Below are 22,157 nucleotides of genomic sequence, written 5' to 3'. Positions count from 1 at the left end.
GCAATGCTTCTTGAAGTGATAGCATCAGACCAAGGTCAATGGTGCACAGTCCCCAATTAAAAAGCATCAACATAGGGGCGTACTTGTACTAGAAACATAGTTCGACACGGTGAATAGAAGTGTAAAGAATCACTATTGACTATTCTTGCAGAGGTCAGGCTAGGTTGCAACAGTAATGTTCATCCAAAGGTGTGTTCGGTACCACTGTTGGCCTATTGGTGCAAACAGCAGCAGCTTTTACACAGGTGAAATCACACAGCGAATATAAAGTAAGAAAAATGAGGGTTGAACAGAATGCAGTGAGAATGAGTGCAGGAAGACAATTATTTAGCCAGAGTTATGCACAAATCAGATAAACGTGACCACGTGAGTTGCTCGCCATCTAAATTTTTAAAGGGCCATTAGCTGAGAGTCACTGGATGGAATCAAGGTGCCTACCAAAGAGAAGGTATGAAGTGGAACAATACATATCTTCTACTTAGCTTGCTGATTATCTTGTTTCCGATTGGGACAACGGTAGAGAACATGAGCACACCAGCACATCATTATCATTGGTCACATGATCCATCACACAAAGACCTGCGCTCCGTTTCAGCCTCCACATCTTCGGGTTTTCAGTGCGGGTGGCGCAGGTGACTCTGACCACCGCAATGCGGACAGCCCCGCGTGGTGTTCAGCTGCAGCTCGGCCGAGCGTGCACCGAGCAGCCCTGTCAGCTGCCCGCCTCGCAGTTTCGCCCCATGTTACGCAAGCCGCCTCGGCTCACTCTCCCTCTCTCACTCTCCCTCTCTCTCACTCTCCCTCTCGTGCTCTTACGGGAGTCCGGTGTCTCACAGGAGAAGAGAGAGTGGATGACCTCCTCGTTCCAGCAGGGTCGCGCTGCTGTCAGGGAGACGGCTGCCTCCCCATGGCTGTCCATCACTGTCGGGGAGTGAGATTCAGAGGGGCTGGTGGAGAGTTCCTCAGTCGCGCCCCCACAGTTGATGCACAGGGCGCTGGTGAAGGTCACACTTCACCATTAGGGCATTGTTTTACATTGTAATGTGTGAGTAAAGGAGTGTGGGTGGGGAAATGAAGTTGCAGAAACAATGTGTTTCATATTCTTTAGCCAAATGAAAGGTGAGCATCCCATTATTCAGGCCAATAATTGTTGTTAGCCTGTGGTCAAATATTAAAAGCTTGAGTATCCCAGCGCTGGCAAGGACAGACGACCTTTGCTTCGAGTTACAGGAGCATTTTATATCTGTTGGGTGAAGCCATAGGCTCTCGGACTGTCATGTCTGCCCCCAGAAGAAAGCCAGAGAGCCAGTGTCTGACTTCTTTTGTTCAAACATTGTCACTGTAGTGGACAAGTAACAGAAGTCAGTCTACTCTCCATGAAGTGATCTAAGGGTAATGGAAAACATCTCTCCCCCCCCCCCCCCTCTCTCTCCATCTCTCTAACACACAGACACAAACATAAACGTGGAGCAGATCAACTAATCAGAAGCTGGCTTAAAGGTCGTACGTGGGTGCAAGCATAATGATCCCAGTGTTATAAGTGATGGTTTTGACCTCGCAAGCTTTAACCTCTGAGGCAGGGAGACAGAGAACTGATAGGCAGTAGAATTATGCAAACAATATTCACACACACACACACACACACACACACACACACACACACACACACACACACACACACACACACACACACACACACACACACACACACACACACACACACACACAAAACACACACGCGTGCACATACAGACACATAGAGGATGCACGGATTCAGAGCACTCTTCCTTGTCCTAGATTAAAAAAAGGTTTAGCGTATCCTGAGACTGGAAGTGTACCACCACAATGAGGGCTGACATCAGATCCCAGGGCCCCAGGGCAGAGCAGGCTAACTGCTGTGTGGCCTCGTTAGTCACACTTAATGGTCTCAACGAGACAAACAGAGCATGATGACATGGGCTAGATAACACAGGCTGCCGCGGCTAGGCCAAGCCCTGCTGATGCAGCTGCATTTACAGGGCACAGAGGAGTGTGGGGTGGGGGGTTGAGGGGGTGGTTATCGAAAGCAGACAGCCAAAGATCACACCATCACTGTATTCATCTCAGACCTCTGGGTAAAAGTGCTAGCATAGCACATTTGTTTGTTTTTTTTAACTGGTAATTGGTCTCTATGCATTTTGGGAAGAAAATAAATAATTTCCAAGAATTCAGCCAGATGAAAAATGTAGAAAACAATGTGCGAGATTCTATTTGGCAGCATCAAGTGGACGCGTCACTGCACAACACAACAGAGGCCATTTGTAGGCTTATTAAACTGCACAATTTTCTTTTAATAATATCCAAGCATGAAAAACAGCTGCAAAATGTCCTTCATACAGGCAGAGTCTCAGTAGAATGTGAAATCTCTAGACATAGATTCCTTTGCCTGTTTTCTCAAATCAGCTTTAGCTGTCACTATTGATACCATAGTATGCCCAGGAAATTATATTCGACAGGAATGATATTCTAGTCTAGTGTAATCAACAAACCCGAGCCTTAAAAAGCATCTATTAGACCACCTGAAAGTTATTGTATGACCTGTAAATATTAGAAACTTAGATAAAGTATTGCAGCATACATGGAACCGCTAGGCACCAATAGTGAGAACTGTAAGCACTGTACAGAGGGGACACTTGTCAGCTATTCTGCTGTTAATGTCAATTTACGAAAAGCCCAAACTGAAGTGTGTCCACCAGCCTGCCTGTAGACACCATCAATGGTCACATCTGAGTAAACGTCAATTTACCAGCCTCTCATATACTCTCTCAGGAAGCATTTCACGCTAAGGAAAGCTATGACTGATGGAGCAACAGGGCTGTAGTCATATCATTGGCAGAGAACCAGAGAGATTGCTAAGGAAACCTTCTTGGCAGTGTAGTCTTATTGGTCCTGTACAACACTTATCCTGGTCCTGTGTAATTACAGCACCGTCGTTTAAGACACTTTACAGTTGCTGGGCTAAAAGGCAACACTTCCAAAGCCAAACGCTACATTTGTATCCCAAGGTTTGTTTTTTGCCATATTTAAACATGAACCATTATGGACAAAATTCCAGTTCTGAAATCACTGACTGCTTTTGTCACAAGTAACCAGAAAGACTGAATAAGAGCACTCAATTATATAACTGTCAAGAGCAGTAATGCGAAGACTACCTTAAGGACAATACAGGAGCACGAAGTAACGCAGCAGACATATTGTGTGCACGCAAGTGAAAGAGAGCGAGCGCGATCACCTTGGCAGAAAGGCCCAACAGTGAGAACACCTCTGGCGCCCTCTAGAGATGGCAGGCTACAATAACACCGCAGGCCCGAGGCGCAGTTGTGGAAACGTGGAGAGGCTTAGATTACAGCCTTCGGGGAGTTGGTAATGGTAGTTAACTGCCTAACACTAACCCAGCAGTGACTCGATGCTTTTTTCGAGAATAGCACCATCATTTAAATATCTTAACAGTAGTAAGTAGACCTGTGGTCAATTAGCAATGAAGAACAGGGTAGATCAAGACTGTGCATGCCAACAGATGGGTTACAGTTTGAACACCATTAAATGCACCCTTAAGATACTGTATGAGAAATACTTAAGATAATCTATGTGAAAAATTACCCAGCATGCTTACAGTTTTTCTCAGTTGATTTGGTACATTTCTCACATCATGATTTACATTGGCATCACAAGAAGTGCATTTCTCAAATAGTGCAAACAGCAAAACTCAATGAAATACCTACAGAAGCACATACTTCACTGAAATTTTTTTCATAGTGCCATAGCCTATGAACAAAGCAGTCAAAATATTTAGTCATGTTGTCAGTGCAGCATGTAGACTGTAAGCATATTCTGATGGAACATATCTAAGCTTTTGATTACAATTGAAACAGTATGTTACACACAAAATACAAACTTACACAGAACATAAAGTTACACATGACTGTATGTAGGAGACTAACAGCAAGAAATTGGACTGGAATAAAATTTATTCAGTAATATTCTTTATTTCTTTCCAACAGGACTGCAATTTGTTGACAAAAAATCAGATTTAAAAAAATACAAAATCTGAAACTCTGCAGACATCTGCTGTGATGTCCTCACACACTGCTACCATGCCTGTCAGCAGGTTCATCTGGATGTGTGGCTGGTGATCGAACACCTTCCATCTCCAGGCTGAGAAGAACTTAATGGGGTTCAGGAATGGGGAATAGTGTGGGAGGAACTCCAGCATGCTATAACAACTGCACGATTCATTTGTGTGAATAGACAAAAGCATTTGCAAAATGTGGAACACAGTGAGAAATGATATTATGATGTGCACAAGTGCAAACGGAGATGTGGAGACTGAATGAACGGTTTCGAGAATTTCAATTCTGATCTGAGAAATGAACCAAATCGAGTGAGAAAAACAGTAAGTACAAGGTAGGCACACCTTGCTAGCGACTTGTATGTTTTGGGTTTTGCTTGCATTGCACGCACACTCCAAGCACACTAGATGTGTTTGAGCATGTCTGTATGGCAGTGTGTGTGCACGTGTGCTGGCACCGACATCTCTCCCTTTTGGTCGCTTGCCCTGCCCTAGGTGCCCCAGGGCTCTATGTGCCCCAGGGCAGGGCAGCTCAGGAAGCAACCATATGGCTGCAGTAACATCAGCAGTGTCTGGGCGCTCTAGATAGTGTGCGTCATCATGCATGGGCGAACAGTGAGGCCACTAATGCTGTAATTACAGGCAGGGCCAAAGCAGCTGACCTGCTGGGCTCAGAGTCCCACTGATCCTGCTGCCTCATTAACGATGCTTAACACATAGAACACAATGGAATATGCATGGAGCACCCATTTACTTTTCAACAATTTAAAAATAACAAAAGGTTTTTTCCTACATTATCTTTTATTTATTTAATGTTTAGTAGTTATCTTTAACTAATGGGTCAATTGTTTCTACCAAATAATAAACGTCAGCTAATGCTAGGTGTAAGAACATGAGAACCTGGACCTTATAAAGTACCACATAAATCAATAATTCTTGGTTTATGGTAATTTTACTTATCAAGTTATCTGTAGTGTAAGACTATAAGAGTGTATCTATATATGAGGCAAAGGTATCACCAATATCAGTCACATAAAGCTAGTCTAATGAAACCTGCACATGTATAAATATAGACAAAATTAATGTAAAAAGTACATGAAAGTTGAATTAGTTTTTTTAAAACATTTTTAATTTGACTATTTTATGCATTATAAGTGGGTAATGCGTAATAGGCTACCTGAACCACTCATTCCCAAAGCCAGCCTTTGCAAAGAAACTGACATGACCTTAGCGAGACCTCTTTGAATCAGCAGTGCATAGGAGGAAATCTGGAATTTTGCAGCAAATCACATAGATGCATTAAAAAGAGATGAAAAGACTCGGAATTCATTTTTGTTTTCAGTTATTCAAATCAAGGTCATAAAGTTTTCTAAGAGGTTCAAATGGTTGGAAATAAAAAATAAAATATTTCAGGATATTGCTTTTATAAGTAGCTATGTCCAAACTGACTATACTATATAATTACATATTATAAATTTGGGATGAAATGGTTCTTTATATGGCAGCAGACTCCTCTTCAATACACACACTACTTAGCAAAAAACTTTATGGATCAGTATACAGCAGTAATTCTGAAATCAAAAGGAAAAATACAAAGGACGATTTATGCATTTAAATAAATATCTGTAAATATGCTGTTAATCATATACACTCTGCACCCTATATTAATTTCCATTAAACACATACACACCAATATACTCCATGAAAGTGTACCATAATGCAACCACAAACCAGAACAGATAGAGGCATGTTCAGTTTAAAACATAGTGATATCATTGTTTCAGGAGGTGTGCTCTGAGAAGCAGCGATCACAAAACACTTTGTACATGGGTACTGAGGATTGTAGTGCAGTAACATTAATCCATAAGGAAGACAGAAAGGAAGAGCCATTTACTCAGTCTAATGAATCACTGTAGGACATCTTACTTTAAATGCAAAATAAATGCAATCAAAAGTGAAAACTCTGCACTTTGTTATACCTGCTGATCTGCCTAATGCCTTATATTTACAAGAAATCAAATACCAGAAGAAATCAAATTTCCCCCCGGTAAGCATTGTGATGAACACTCAGTGTCAATTAGGGATGTATATCCATGACACACTCAAAGGGGAGCTGGCCTTATTTTATCCACTGAGAGTCAAAAGTCCCTTTGATGTTCAAAGCAAAGGGTAAGTAAACAGACTCAGTATGGCTCCTGTGTCTCTTCCATCTGACCACTACTCACCTGCAGAATTTATATCAGTGTCAGATAACAATCAGCAACAAGTGGACTAGCAAAATACAACCAGTGATATTGCTGCTTACTTACTGCATTTAGCAAACCAAGAATGTTTACAAAAAATATCATTAAAGCCATTTGAGAGGTAGAAATTTGAAAGTAGACAGATGAGTAATTGTATGGAGAAAATGTTTGTTTTCCTAACAGCACCATGGGGATGGGGAGGGACTACACCGTTGTGATATTATGCCTGTAGCCCTGCCTTTAATTAGACCTGTGTTTATTCATGTTTATGCTCTACCATGAGGAACTGTTGCTGTGCACTAAGCCGAAAGAAGCCAGTTATTTTCAATAAGAAAAAAAAAATTAATGAAAAAAAAATTCCTATAAGCCCTCAAACACAGTTTTTTATACAGAATGACTTTCAAACACACAAACACACAATGAAAAGCAAACATATTTGGACAGTAAAGTAAATCTGGGAAAAAAAAAGAACCAGCTAAAACTGGGGAGACTAAAACTTGTTTTTACATTTCTCTAATCTGATTACCCAGAAATAAAAGCTACGAATGAGCACCAAACATAACCATTTTTACTTCACTGTCCCAACACACATAATTCTCTCTTGTATTTACAGCATGCAGAGTGGGAACTATAATACACAAGTGGGGGGTTTCTCATTTACATCCACACACAGGGTTGTGAGAAAGCCCGATAATGCAGTCATATTTACATGAGAGGGAACTATATGGAGCTGCTTTCAGCACACGCTCCAATACATGCTCACGTTTGTGGACTCCAAGAACCCCTCGCAAACACAGATCACAGACTAACGACTCCTCTTGAAGAGAGCGATAATAATCAGAGATTAAGTACAGTTTTGAAATGCTCATGAGTCATAACAATGTTCATGGCTATACTATCCATCGCAAACAATGGAATATAAAAGAGAAAATAAAACAGGCAGATTCCTGCGTTAAGATTAAAATGCTGGAAGCAAATCATGTGCTGCAGCTCCTGTAACCTTTGAACTTTGCCAAATTTAAGCACCAAAGAAGCACCACTGACAAACGGACAAGGCCTGCCTCTGTGAAGTCTCCTGATACAGATGGACTATGTTTGAATGTGTACCTGCTGACTGGTCAGCCAGAGGGCATTCACAGTGGCGTTTAATTTTCTCAGAGTAACAGTTTAACGACCAGGATGGTTTAGTTAAAGTGCTGTAAGAATACAATGATTTACTGCAGTATTATTTTGTATTACACTCACCAGAACACCAATGACAAAAGGAACATCTCAACTTCTTTTTTCCAGAAACACCACCACAACAGATTGAACCAATAAAAAATACTCATTATGGTCAATGCTAAGGTTTCTCAGGAAAATAAAAGGACACAGGAGCTGCCTAGCTGGTTTTTGTTTTTTAAGTTGCCTCTTCTCCCATTGTCATCTTTACACATGACGGCATTTAAGGCAGTATGTGACGTGCATGGTAAGAGGTAGCAGTCCGTCTTGAAAGACTGGTAAAATTATCTGAGTTTAAAACTGGATGTCCCTGGAGCTATTATGTCATGAGTCAATATGGGATTCTCTTAATCAAAACACGCGAGGAGGGACTGGTTCAGGGGTTTACAGCCTGGAGGATCCGCAGACATTTCCCCAGTTGGTGGCGCCACACTGAAAAAGACACAGTTAAGAGCAGTAAGAACTGGGTATACTGGGAATGCCTGGTTATCTGTGGCCACCAGTAAGCATTTAGGGCGTGTCACATCAGGCTTATATGAAGGGCTTGATCACTAGTGAAGCTAACTCTAGCTTCTAACTGACAGGACAGCAAACTAAACATTTAGGGAACACTGCTCTGATAAGATTGCTGCTCGCCAATTATTAAAATGACAATAGTTCTGATGACATTCAGGTTCCTACATCCTCAATCAACTGTACTGTATCAGGTCCCTTTGTGATGCTGGCGAATAGATTTCAATGAAAGTAATGATTTACAAAAAGACAACCCCCCCCCCCCCCCCCCCCCCCCCCCCCCCCAAAAAAAAAAAACACCAAGTACAGGAAGCCACTGATTTGCCCTATTTGCCCTGCACTGAAGCTGGTGATGTGCTGGCATTGGGCTACTCACTGTGCTGTCACTTTGGTAGGGGTTGAGTTTATTGTACATTTCCTCCACCACGCTGCGTCTAAGGGGACAGGAAAGAGCATGAGTTACATGTGAAGCATTCTTCACTACTTTCACCATTACAAATCTTAACGGGAGATATAATGAATTAAACTGCACAGTGACAAAAGTAATTGTACTATTGTTTAAGTTATGAGCTCTCTTCTCTTTCCTGTGAGTCTTATAAACACATTTTCTCACCTACAACAGTTTTTACACCTTGAGAGGTGAAGACTTCTTGTTTGTCTTGAGAGTACTCTATTACAAGGGCTCTCTGTTCGTTATTCACAAAAAACATACTGTTGATGACAGATGTGAAGAGAGCTTCTACTGATTAGGACACATACTCCAGAAGCAGGCAAAACTCACAGTAAACTTTACAAAGCTTTTGTTTGGCCATGAGCGCTTTTACATCTCTTCTCACAAGTATAGTCTGTAAATTAAAAAAGGTCAACGGGTCTGAGGCCTACACCGGGAAACAGCTGTCTACTTAGAGCAGATCTAAATGACCTCTCCATCCTGCAAGATTTAAAAAATGCATCAGCTTGACATGAATAATTAAGACAGAGAAGTAATGAGAGAGGAAGAGCTAAGCAGACGTAAAGAGGAAATAGGCCTGTAAAGTAAATGATCTTAATATTTATATTTGCAGATGTACTTGAGGAAACCTTTAAATTGACGGTTCTGTTATTATCATGATTCTCTGGCTGTGTTTCCTATAAACACGCACAATCTGCAAGTTCAGATATTGACAGTTTCACTTCGTTCTTCTACAGATCGTAACAGAACTGCACTGAAATAGGTCAAAGAGAGCAGTTAACAAAACACTGAGGACATATTTAGGTATATTGGGTACACACGCTGGCACAGAAAGTCAAAGTTGTGTGAGTTTGTGTCTGTAAGGTCAAGAACTCACTTGCTAGCCAGTTCTCCCCCTGGTGGAAGGTTGGGGATGGTCTCGGTGGCTAACACACACATCACATGGGCTAAGTCTGGAATGCTCTTCACACCCTGCTTCTGAATGAGCTCTGAGGAATCACAAGGACTTTGGAGTAAGACAGGCTTGTTTGGGCAAGGCATCTTAAATTATAAACCTTTACATAAATCCAAAATATTAAAAAAAAAATTCACTCATATGTAAAGATATATCATAATGGGAATGTAGGACTGCAAGAAACAACATGTATAGCCTATGGTTTAGTAGGTGAGTCACCACTTAGCCTAATCACTGCAGGAAGCCTACAAAAGGTTGCCATCCATGACTCACGTTACCCGCAACTTCCTTTTACAGTGCTATGAATAAATGCTCTTCATAAAGGTTTTCATCCCCCTGTTTCACATGGCCATGCTTTCGTAGCAAAGGTATTTGATTTTGACAAAGGACAAGATCATCTCTCTTTTCTTTAGAGATCTGTCGGCTTAATGTCACAGACCTTTAAAACTTGAGCCTACTACAGATGTTAAAGGTTTCAACAGCCCCCCCAAGCAATAAAATAATCTTTGGTACAACAAATCTGCAAAATGCATTTTTGGACTACCGTAAATAAAAGAGCTCACAATCTCAAGGGTTCAGTAAATAAATTTTATTTGAACCATCATTAACATCTAAGAATAACATCACAGTTCGTCTCTACATTACCAAGACTTGGGTGCTAATATACAAAAATAAAAATTAAACAAATAAAGCATAGGGTGTTCATCCCACAAATAGGGAAATATTTTTCTATGAAAGGGTTCCATAAAACCTTTTAAAATGTGCACTATAAAACAGCTACCTACTGAAGGGTAACTGATCTAATACAGACACACAGATTGTTGGACTAAGAAAGACCAATCACAGACTTTAACCCTTGTCACCACCTATGGATAAATCTGATTAGGAAATACTGGGATTAACAATGAATGTAGTGTGTGAAATCACTCCGTGCAGATTGACACAAAACTTAAATGCTTCTTCAACTCACAAAACTGTCAGGTTACAATTACATGAACTAGAATCATGACACTGTTCCATAATATACAGATAACAAAAACACAGGGAGAAATTAACTCCGTTCATTGGATTAGTAGTGCATATTTGGCTAAATAAAATGGAATGCATTGACTGTTTCTTTTTAGGGAGGTAAATAAGAATGAATGGATAAATCATGAATATTATGAAGTGTCTTGAGTTGCCTATGAGCACACCCTGAGCGAAACACAAATGATGACACCCCCCACCCCCTACAGTGTCAGTAATGTCTCTATACCTATCTTAGTGTTATTCAATCAACTGATATGTTGATATTAAGCCAAAACATGTAAGTTTTAGAGCTCAAGATAACCAAACAACTTCAAAAACTGTCAAAATAAGTCAACACTGGGGTTCCAGGATGAACAGAATCTGCTCCAACATCAAATAAAACATTGGCACGTCAGTCACGATAAATACAAACATTGGCAAACTGACCAAAACAGAAAACCTGAAAAACACTGGGTTTCATTTCTTATTACCAAATTAGAGTGTAAATGTTAGTATAAAAAGAGTTCTGAAATCTTAAGTGGGGTTTATCAAAGCCATATAAAACTCTGATTTGTGCTGAAACTGCCTTGTGAGTTGATCAATTTCACCTGAGCATAGGAGGCATGGGCTCAAACATAATGCCCACTTACTATATGCACAAGCTAAACAAAGTTAGTGATAAAGTCCATTTACAAATGTGTAAAGGAACACACTGGTAGCCAAGATCATTGGGAAAATATGGGGGGTGGGGATGCACCAGGTAATGGGGAAAAAAACTATAGCTAAGAGGTACAACAAAAACACATACCCTTTCTGGAAAAAATTACTATTCCTTTTCAAAGTCACTGGAGCTTTACTGACTTAACCAATGTGGCATGTGTGTTTTAACTGTTTTAATATGTCCTCGCATTCAACAACTGAGCTACAAATTAATTTGAGTTTTAGGGGTGTGCCGAGACATACAATTTAAATCTTTGGGCAGAGCAACTGCACTTAGTGGCAGATATTTTAATAAATGCATCTAGAGCTGGTGCAAACAATAAGCCACACAGTACTATTTAAACTATCCATATTTCTGCATTCCAAGTTAAATGTAATACTGGCATTACAGTATTTACCTCAAAAACATTATATCAGAACATTTTTACTACATACTGTACTGCATGAGAAAACATGAATAAATCATGATATACTCATTCATCAAACAAGGACACCCAACAGCACTCATTAAGAGCACCACTACGTCTAGAACAAGACAGGTCATCTCACTCCAACTTTCCACAAAAAAGCAAACACCACTAACCCATCTCTACTTTTGTAAGGCTCAAATGTGCTTGGTAATTAAGTCACTATCTTCTTGCATTGGTGTTCAGTTTAGTGTCTCGTGCACAACTAACTGTAGGCTGATGGCTATTGTCAGGTAAATCTGTACCACACAAACACACCCATGCATACCAGACACGCAGACAAGCTCACCAGAATGGAGTAAGCAACAGGCCAGCTTTGCTAAGCTGGAAAAACTGGAGTCATGTCTATAACTTAAATTATCCACTCTGCATGTAGTCTTTCTATTTGAAAGAAAGAAAAAAAAATGAAAATGAGACAATCAGAACCAATTTGAAAACACAGATGCTACAGGTTAGAACAGCTCAATGCTGTGGACACACAAATACTAGAAAACTGAACACTCTGAGAGCAGGCACATTGTTTTGTCAATAACTTCAATTAGGAAAGTAAGAAAATTCAAAATCGAATGCATGGTCATCTGGACTAAACGTGTATACAAAAGGGAGACGTGCAAACAAATTAACAATAAACAACAGCTTTTGTTTGGAAGGCCAGGTTTGCCTAAAATAGGACCTCAATCAGTGCAGGTGCTGCAGCGCAAAACTAAAGCTGCAGACTCATGCAAAGCTTCAACGTTCTTGTGAAAAGCACAACAGGGAGGACTGGGAGGTCCTGGTCAGTTAAAGTTCAACTATAAGGTTATTTGCCTGGTTGCACTGAATGACAACCCACATAAAACTTTACCAAATGAAAACCCTGACACAAATACATTCATTTAGAACACACAGTGTATGCCAGAAGTTTTTATCTGCTTCAATCTCAACTTTCTCTAGATAGCTACATTAAGAAAAACACCAGAGTGACCAACAGAGTGTCGTTTTGAGGCTAGAAGTGGTAAACATTTGTGTTGGTCCGCTAGCAGGAGCCGAGGGAGGCGGAGCTGAGCTGAGCTCCTGTACTTGCGTACCATTCTTGAGTATTCTTGGGTTTTATTTAATTGTACATAGACATTTGGAGATTTTTTCCTGTACCATAAATAAAAGATGGAGTCTATTTCTGACTCTACATTTGTCTAACAACTAGCCATTTTGATGAGTCCAATAAGTATGTACAGACAGAAAAGACCACTGATTACATTTTTCCATTTGGTAATTAAATAAAGTGGTTTGGACAGACATCTTACATATATTCCAATGTCTATACATATATTCACACTCTTACGTGAGAAAACATTACATTTTCCTGCTGATTAACCATAAGGTTTACTTTGAGTTTTGATGCTTAAGTAAATTTTAGTGCAAGTACTTAAGTATTAAAGTGTACTTTTGAATGCCACACTTTTAAGACAGCAATATTACAGTTATTTCTACTTTTACTCAAAGAAAAATATGTATACTTTCAACACAAATAGAAGAACTGTAAAACATCACGGTTCTTTCAAATAATGAGTTTAAATCAGAAATGTTTGGGCTTTAAAACTTATACTAGAGGTCAGGCACAGCAAGTACCGCTAGACTCATTTAACACAAAAAAAGGGAAAATTTGGATGCATTATGCATAATGCTAATAAATGGTCATTCGCTTCCATTACTTGTTGGCTACATTAGCCTCACAGCACCTTTGCAACTCTCAAAGGAATCAAAATTTGCACATCAAACATGACTGATCGTCTATATTTGAGGCAAGCTGAAAATTCCCTCCCCCTCCCCCAGGCCATTCCTAACCAAGAACTGTCCCTGTGTTTGTTTACCATTGTTAGAAAATAAAATATCTGCTTTACATGCAGGACTAAGGACAAAATCAACATGCTCTTGTTATCTGTACATGCCTGTAGACTATGCAGCAATGGCATTCAATAAACTCTTGTAAGCATTTTTGGGGCTGTGTTGAGGACTAGCCAGTCAGCTCTGATAGTTGAGGGTAAGGCAACAGCATTCTTCATTACAGGTGCAAAACAGAAATCATGCAGAGGATGAATATCAAGGCAACCCAGGAGTCACAGCTACAAATGCACTCCCAAACCTCACAGATCATACTCTGTTGGTAATGACATATATACACCATAGCAGTGAAGATCCAACGTTCTGTTTCAGTGTTTTCAGCACATATAGAGTATGATTGCAACATGACAGGAAAGTGCAAACCAACTTGGTTCAAAACTTGAACACATGCTTATACAGGTGAACATGAATATGGCGGGGTAAGGCCAGGAGTTTCCCCAACATGAACACAACGCATTACTACACTTCCAGTTTTAAAGACAGTCAACACAAGAATGGCAGTTCCAAATTTCATTTGGTTTCTCTTTTTAACATTAGATATTTCTAAATATAGCAGCTTTCCTAAGTTAGTATTGAACTGAAAAGTCGGTCAACCTTCTGCAATCCTGTTGCATGATTTCCTCAGTGAAGAACCACGGTGAACACTATATTCAGACACACTACTTCTCTACATACTATAGTAAAATCATTTGGTAAGGTAATACACTTAAATTGTTAGAGTATGTTTGGCAACAAATAATCAAAGGCCTCTATGAAGAGCTTCTACTCTCAATGTTTTATCGACCCTTTTAGTTGAGCCTTGTTAGGGTTGGGTTTCCCCTACAGCATCAGTTCGTAAAGATCATCTTACAACGATATCTGTGCCATGGCACTTTTGAGAAACTAGATACTGACCAATTATGTGATGTTATTAAAATACTAATGGGTCTGTCTTCAAATAAGGCGATTTGTTGATTGGAATTTTTAAAATGTCTTTTTGGCAATTACGTAATGCCGTTTACAAAATCCTACGTGTAACAGCTCCCTCCGTTTTCTTTCTGAATATAACCTATAACCCATTACTGTAACATTATTTGTTAGGCTTTTTAGATGCTCCACCTTCTACTCTGTTCTGCAGGTACTTATCCAGCTCCGCCTCTCTTTTCACGGCTTCTGGATTGATCTTGGGTGCACCTGGAAAACACACCAGTATCACGCTCATGTTGTCACGGCTACCCTGTTCATAGACAAAGAGAGAGAAAGAAAGGGACGTGATCACACAATGCCAGCCACACACAATGCTTCACAGTACAGAGACAGAACTATAAACTGAAAATGGTTCCACTTGAACTCCAACTATGAAGTATATACATAATTTTTATTTTTTTAAACCTCACTCTTCCCATCATTTTTATTAACACACACACACACACACACACACACACATGCGCGCATGATGCAAGCAAACCAAAAATGGGTTATACATCATATCCATTATACTACTATCTGGTAGACCTCACCTTGTACAAACATGTGTCCACTATGTCATTACACACTCTCTCGAGGTCCTCCGTCACCTCCAGACGTGAGCGCACAAAATCACATAGTTCCTCATTGGTCATGACATCCCAGATGCCATCACAGGCTAGCACTACAAACTCGTCTTCAGCATCCGCCCTCTCAATCTCGTATACCTCTGGCTCTGGGGACACCAGCTGCTCTGTGGGGCCCTTGCCATGAACACATTTGTAGTCAAAGTCTCCAAGGGCACGAGAGACAGCCAGAGAACCATTAACCCGCTGAATCATAACAGCGCCACCTGCATTCTGAATCCTCTCCTTCTCCAGAGGGTTGCTGGGCTTGTGGTCCTGGGTGAAGAAGTGGACCCGCTCTCCTCGGCTCAGCAGCGCCCGCGAGTCACCGCAGTTGATGAAGTAAAAGTGACTTGGCGAGACCATGAGTCCCACAGCCGTGGACCCGCTGCGATCGGCGCTGTGCTTGCGCTCAGATATCGCCCGCATGTGCTCGTCGATCTGCAAGAAGCCGGTGCGAATGCCGTTCTTCACGCTCTCCACCGAGGGCTCGGGACAGGTGACTCCTGCTTCGGTGGCATCTTCAACGCCTCCGCCCGGGCCCCCACCTCTAAAGTCGGGGTTGCTGGTGATGTGTTCCAGGAGGTGCTCGCAGCAGTAGCGAGCTACCTGAGACCCAGCGTGTCCATCATAGACGGCGAAGAACGACCACGATCCCAGACCGTGAGGTAGGCCGATGACGGCGGTGTGGGCATCCTCCATCTCCACTCTCCAGCCTTGCATACTGCTAAGGCCATAACTCAATCCATTTCCCTCCCCATGGGCATTATACTTCTCCATCTTTGGCTTGTCCAAGAAAGCACCCATCTTCGTTGTTCTCACCTGTTTCAGTCACAAAGAAAGAGAAAAAAAATCCTTTTCAGAACTTTAACGCACACCAGATGACTTAGTTGATCGTATTTATTTCTGTAAATGCTGGGAACGTCGATGAAATGGCAAACATTGTCGCGACAAGAACAACAAGGGAGCACTTCAAATGATCCCAATCAACACCTGTCATACCTGTTCACACAACTAACACGCCCAAACCCATGTTGCCTAGTAACAATACCAGGCACAAATAAGGTAAATATAGGTAGCAGTAAATACAAACTAAACTGCTTAGACGTCTCTTTATAACCTATTCTTTCCCTAGCAAGTAAAAAGCTCAACACAAGCGCCACAGAAGCGCAAGACTGCTCAAACGTGTGCGCGCATATCGCTGGCTAACTTTTGAGCTAGTAACGTTAGCCAGCGCGGCTACTGCCCAAACTGCACAGCCAACACGCCAACGCAAAACAAATGGAGACGCGAACTCACGTTTGGGGGCAAATATTGCTTTTAAAAATGACAGTGTTTTAATATTTGTTTAAATTAAATCAGCTAACAGGTATGAGTTACTCACCAGTGCCCGTAGGAATAAGAGGGCGCAGGAACACAGGGCTGTACGCGGCTAGCAAACACCCTCAGACTCGGTTATGTGGGGGAGCTGGGGGCAGCTGTCTTCGTGTCCAGACGAGTGGTGCATCACTGGAGTGTAATTAGAGGAACTACGGCGAGGTCCATCCCGGCGCTGCTCGTGTTTTTAACCGTGTTTGCGTGTTCACCCTAAAGGGAAGGGAGCCTCGGTTCCGCGTCCCATTTCACCAGCACGTCCGACAATGACGATGGGTTAAAAATCCCCGGATGTTCGGATCCAGCGGCTGCGGGCTGCGGGCTGCGTATATTTCAATTACATCATCGGGTGTGGACGTGTGGAAATAAGTCCGAAAAAAAACGTCTTATCGTGGTTTTTAATCTCTTTGATTAATTGTTTTGCTTGAAAAAAAAATAGATAACAGCTCACACCATAACAAAAAAAAACCCCTCTGAGTCTGAATTCGTATGACAGCTGGGTTTCCAGAAAGGGTACGTCAGCACTGCTACGCGCACTGAATAGACTGTCGACTGATGGGGACCTCCGGACGTATGTGTGTGGGCTAGTGTATTTATTTAAAACCAGTAGAGTCTCATTCTTATTTTGACAACGAAATGTGAGACCTAGTATTGCATGAGGAAATAACATTTTGTATCCTCAAAAATATTTAAAACAAATAAACCTATTGTGGACTGTAAGATTTTTTTTCCAAACAGAACAACAATTAGGCCATTATCTTTTCTGTCTCTTTCCCTATTTTGGTGATAACCCAGCCGGCAGCAATTAAAGAGCAGTACAGCAAAGCATCACATGTAACGGCATAAAACAGAAAGGTCCTCAAATACACACTGGAAGCCTTCAGTCTTGGAAAACTATGCATCTGTCTCTGGAAAGGTGGACAATCGGTTAGTAGGGGAGGAACTTCTCCTTCAGTGGCTATGCTCGCTACATGAGAATATGCAGTGTGTCCAGGTGTCCAGGTACTGAGGACACCAGCCCCATAGATTGTCATCTTGGTTTGATCTGTCCAACGTCCAATCTTGACAAGGATCCTGAACAGAACACCTCTGCTCAGCAGGTCAAAAGCTTTGGTGAGGTTGATGAATGTTATATACTATGACTGCGTTGTTCTTGCAGTTGTCATTGGGAGAGGATCATGTTAACTGTCAAGCATTTACATCTGAAGCTGTATTGTGCTTCTAGGTATACACTCTCTGCAAACTTTTGTAGTTTGTGCAAGATCACTCAGTCAACGACTTTGCCCACAATGACAGACTTGTCATTCTGATGGCACTGACATGTTCACTGACACAGGTATTTACTTTTGAGAGATGAACTAAGGATTTTGAGCAAAATACTCTGGCTTTTGCAGGTAATCCATGGTGTTTTGCTATTTGTACAAATTGTTTTAAGAAATGCACTTACTTGCAAATGTCACGGATGATCCGAGAAATGTGCCAAAGTGATACTGGTAATATTGATAAACTACAGCAGGTATCACCAAATGGCGGACCGCGGTCCGGATCCGGACCCGAACGCCGTCCTGTCCGGACCCAATCACATTCCTGATTAACTGGATACGGACCCAAATGCCAAAAAAAACAACTTTCAACAACTTTCGTTCGCTGCCACCCCTCCAAACCCCCCCCCCCCCCCCCCCCCCCCGCTCAACAACTTTCGTTCGCCACTGCGGACCCGGACCTAAGGTCTGAGCTATCTGCCAAAAATGGACCGCGGAAAGATTTAATTGATTACCCCTGAACTACAGCATCCCATGTCCTGTAGTCATGCTGAGATTTTAGAGCTCTCTCCCAGAGGCATGTCTGTTTGGATGATGAGAGACCTGTTGTTGCCCGGACAGCAGATTCCCCTTTTACATGCTACCAATGGAGTCCCAAGGAAAGACAATCCAATACAATTTGGTGACAGAGGAGTTCCAGGAGTCGTAAGTTCTTGGAGTTCAACAGCAAACCTGATGGACCTCAGCTTATGTCTTTTCATTTGAGTTTACTCCCAAAGTCTTTCCTATGGTTAGGTTTGGCCACATGGCAGGAGAGGTTTAAAATCAGAGGCTAATGGCAGGCTAATGAGTCCCACTTGCCTCAAGCAACTGACTAAGGCATCCACCTTCGAAACTTCTCCTGTCAGTCGAAACAGTTCCACCAAGCTTATATCATGAGAAGGCCAGGAGTTGGGCTTAATTGTCAGACACTGCTTGAGTCACATGTGATGAGAGCATTTTGTAGATAGAGGGAGCTTAACAAACCACACATTGAAGGACTTGAGAGTGGATTGTGAAGCCCAGCAGAAGATGGGAAAGAATCCCAGCAGAACCCAGCTGGCTACTGCCGAGAGAGACAACAGTGACGTAAGACAAAGCGCATCTGCCAAACGCTACAATGGTGAAAGCACTTCAGTGCTATAGTCTGCACAGCATAATGGCTTCATGACAGGTGTTACCGAGCTGCAGCCATTTTGGGTCCTGAAGGGGAAGAGACTACAAGTGCTTGTGGATCTGCTGTCGGAGCAGCACGATGACACGACATTGACCACAACCATCCAGCAAACACTGTGTACAGGCGACGATGGCATCAACCAATAAATGGCTGTTTTCAGAGAGACGGCAGCTACAGGCAGAGCAGATGAGTGTGCCGGCAGAGGTACCGAGCACAATGGTGCGGCAGGCACACCTGGCATTACAGAGAGCAGCGCAGAGACAGTGAGAGGTGAGACGCTGGAAGACACAACCCACAGAGTTGACATCAGATAAAAGATCACGGTCAAGGTCTTTGTGTGCTTGTGTGTACTGGTCGGTTGTACTTGGTCGGCTTATATGTTGATTATGCAGTTAAATGATTCATTATGAGCTGAAGATTCAAATGAAGTGTCTGACATTAAAAATGGACAGTCTACCGGGTGACACAAGAGTGTGTTTTGTAATAGTACTTGCACTTAGGATAAATACTTGTTGCTCTAAACATATACATTATGACAAAATAAGGGATATGGTTAGAGCTAGACTTCCTCAGACATTATGATTCACATTTCTGCTATAATAAAACAAACAATAAAGTCTCAAGGCCATCTGTCTATTTCTATCTCCATCTACACATGCTAAACAAAACAGAACAAAAGAACAGAAAAGATTGAATACTGGCGAACAATAATACATTTAGAAATAATAAGTTCAATATACAAATCCAATACATATACAATTAGATATGTACATTTGACTTTTCTTAGATTTCTACTTTAACTCAAGTATATTTTAACCCTTATTATTAGTGGTGTCCAGATATATTCAGTTTCAGTATTCAGTATTATTTAACTGAATATTGAATTATTATTCAATATTATCTGTTTATTCTGCTTTGATTCCAATTAAATTACAGCACCTCCAACAACAGATAACCAATCAGTGTAGACACTGAAACTCCTCCTCCAGAGATTTAGCAGTAACCAATGAGAGATCAGAAAAGCCTGATGCCTGTACTCTTAAGCTTTTGGATTTTTCCTGTCATGGCGGTGCTCTCTGAGATAGATCGATTATTATGCACTAAATGATTACGAGCAAATGCGATGTGCTCACATCAGTTTTAGATGAATCTGAGGATGTAGGCCAAACTGCTTTAACACACATTTGGTTCAACTGTGCACCCACCCACACACTCTCCCACAGAAGTCACACACTTTTGTTCTTCAATTTGTCCCTGTAGGTGGAACGTCTAATTCACAAGAACATTTGTGTCTGACTTTCAGTTCATAAAGCAGAGTTGGAATTTTATGTCATTTTTAGCACAAAATGGTAGCTTTATTCTGTCTCCTTACCCTTTATTTCTGTTGCGCATACACATGCTGTCATTTTGTCCAGTTTATGTATCTCAACCATATGTATTGTAACTTAAAAACCTATAATTAAGTCACTATAAATATGAATGGAATGAATAAACGTGCTTTTGTGAAATTGACAGCAAACAGGTTATGGGTTTAAGGTCAGAATTAGGGCTATCTAACTAGGTGCATTGCATATCACATATGAAACCATACACATAGGTTATAACTTATAATGATTGACAAATGATTTAAGCTGTTCTCAGCAGGCCAGGAGCTAAGCAATAGCAACAAAACAGCAAAACAACAAAACAGCAACAAAAAATAAGATTTTGCCCACTGCATTACAAAGAGATGTTATCATTTTACATCTTACCCACATGCCATTTCAACAGTCCATGTGTTCTTAATTCCAAATACATCTCACAATCTAAGGACACTGAGGATTATCAGTAGTGAAACTGTTCCAATCTGGTGTTCAATCATATTTTTTTCATTGGTATAATAACCTGCATTTTGGACAAAGTTTGTTGTCATTTGTTCATCTTGTCATGCTCCAGAATTTTCTTTTTTTATCAATGATTTTAGAGGATCCAGTCTATTTATGACAATTGATGGAAATGTAGTTTAACTGCTCTAAATCCTTTAAAAGGATTTAATAGGATTTAAACAAACAAAATCAAAATTCACATTTAATTAACCAAGCTGTTTTTTCATCATAGGCTCTGCTGGAACAATGTTCACCATTATTGCTTTAACCTTCATAAAAATCAAGCTATAGCCTGCTTTCTTCATAGATTTGCTTTTCTTTTTGATATATTGTCAAAGAATAAGTTTTGAATTCGGTTGGACCATTTTTGTTGTTCAAGGACAGAATTGACACAACTCATGCCTGATGTATAATTATATACATCATCAAATATTTTTGTCACCTATGGAAGAGATTAATTCCTGCATTTATATTTTTTCCTAAATCTTTTCCTCTCCATCTGACCTGCTGGGTCAAGGATATGTGAATAAGGCCCGCCACATTCCTTCTCAATAAACGTGTTTTTTTAATCTGCCGGTAACTTTGTTTAATCAGAGAGTGAGATTGAGAGACAGAAGAAGCATGACTGTAATAAATGAGCTCTTTACACTTTGGATGCAAATGGCATTTAAATCAGGTAAAACCAGTAGCTCTACACTTTCAACACAGAATTGCATAAATGTAGGCATGCATGCATGAATTAATTCAGAGCTCTCTCACTTGATTGGTCATTAGCTCTGGCCGCAGCCCATTCTAGGCTGGGTTATCACGGCTCCGAGTCAACTGGAAAACTCTTAACTGCAAGCCAGAAACTCCAGCATCTTCTCATTTGCACTAATGTGAAATAAATGTGCTCTCTGTAAGTTAGTGGGCTTATTTCAAGAGGCTCAAATGCACATTAAGTTATAAGGATTGTGCATGTGGGTATATGCACTTACACTGCTACCCCCTTGAAGCACAAGCAATTTCGCTTTCAAATCCATCATCGTTTTTATAATGTAAATCGTTCTTTCGTAAATGTTTAAGGATATACAATATACAAGCAAAGGAATGTTGTACTAATACCTTTGGATGAAGGTTTTTTAGGATATAGGAATTTTTAATTACAAAGTGCAAAGAATTTGCTTTTTAACATCCTTAATCATATTGTATATCACAAAAATGAGAAAATGCCAGAATGACCTCTCTGACAAACAGCTTGCTCTCTGATTCAGAATTGCTGAACGCTGTGGCATTCTTCAAGGTCATGTATGAGGGCCACCT

General features: G+C 40.9%; 1 protein-coding gene across 1 annotated transcript; it reads right to left on the bottom strand.

Annotated features, from left to right (window-relative positions):
• Positions 1-5,211: 5,211 nt before the first annotated feature.
• On the bottom strand, positions 5,212-16,806 carry ppm1ab (protein phosphatase, Mg2+/Mn2+ dependent, 1Ab). Its single transcript, XM_077016892.1, has 6 exons — positions 16,523-16,806; positions 15,067-15,960; positions 14,666-14,783; positions 9,414-9,525; positions 8,462-8,519; positions 5,212-8,004 (listed from the first exon to the last, which is right to left on the bottom strand). The coding sequence occupies exons 2-6, from the start codon at positions 15,943-15,945 to the stop codon at positions 7,957-7,959; spliced, it is 1,215 nt and encodes a 404-aa protein (XP_076873007.1). The 5' UTR covers positions 15,946-15,960; positions 16,523-16,806; the 3' UTR covers positions 5,212-7,956.
• Between the last annotated feature and the right edge of the window lie 5,351 nt (positions 16,807-22,157).

Source organism: Brachyhypopomus gauderio, chromosome 9, assembly GCF_052324685.1.
Source record: "Brachyhypopomus gauderio isolate BG-103 chromosome 9, BGAUD_0.2, whole genome shotgun sequence".
NCBI lineage: Eukaryota > Metazoa > Chordata > Actinopteri > Gymnotiformes > Hypopomidae > Brachyhypopomus > Brachyhypopomus gauderio.
Note: the sequence above shows the minus strand (reverse complement) of the source record. Positions and strands in the feature narration are given on the sequence as shown.

Bases quoted from the DNA above. Each gene is read 5' to 3' on its own strand.
- ppm1ab (XM_077016892.1), bottom strand. From the start codon at position 15,945: ATGGGTGCTTTCTTGGACAAGCCAAAGATGGAGAAGTATAATGCCCAT. The intron at 14,784-15,066 runs GTGAGGTCTACC...GTCTATGAACAG, and splicing joins TGGACACATGTTTGTACAAG to GGTAGCCGTGACAACATGAG. The intron at 9,526-14,665 runs GTGGAGCATCTA...GTGATTCCTCAG, and splicing joins CCTGCAGAACAGAGTAGAAG to AGCTCATTCAGAAGCAGGGT.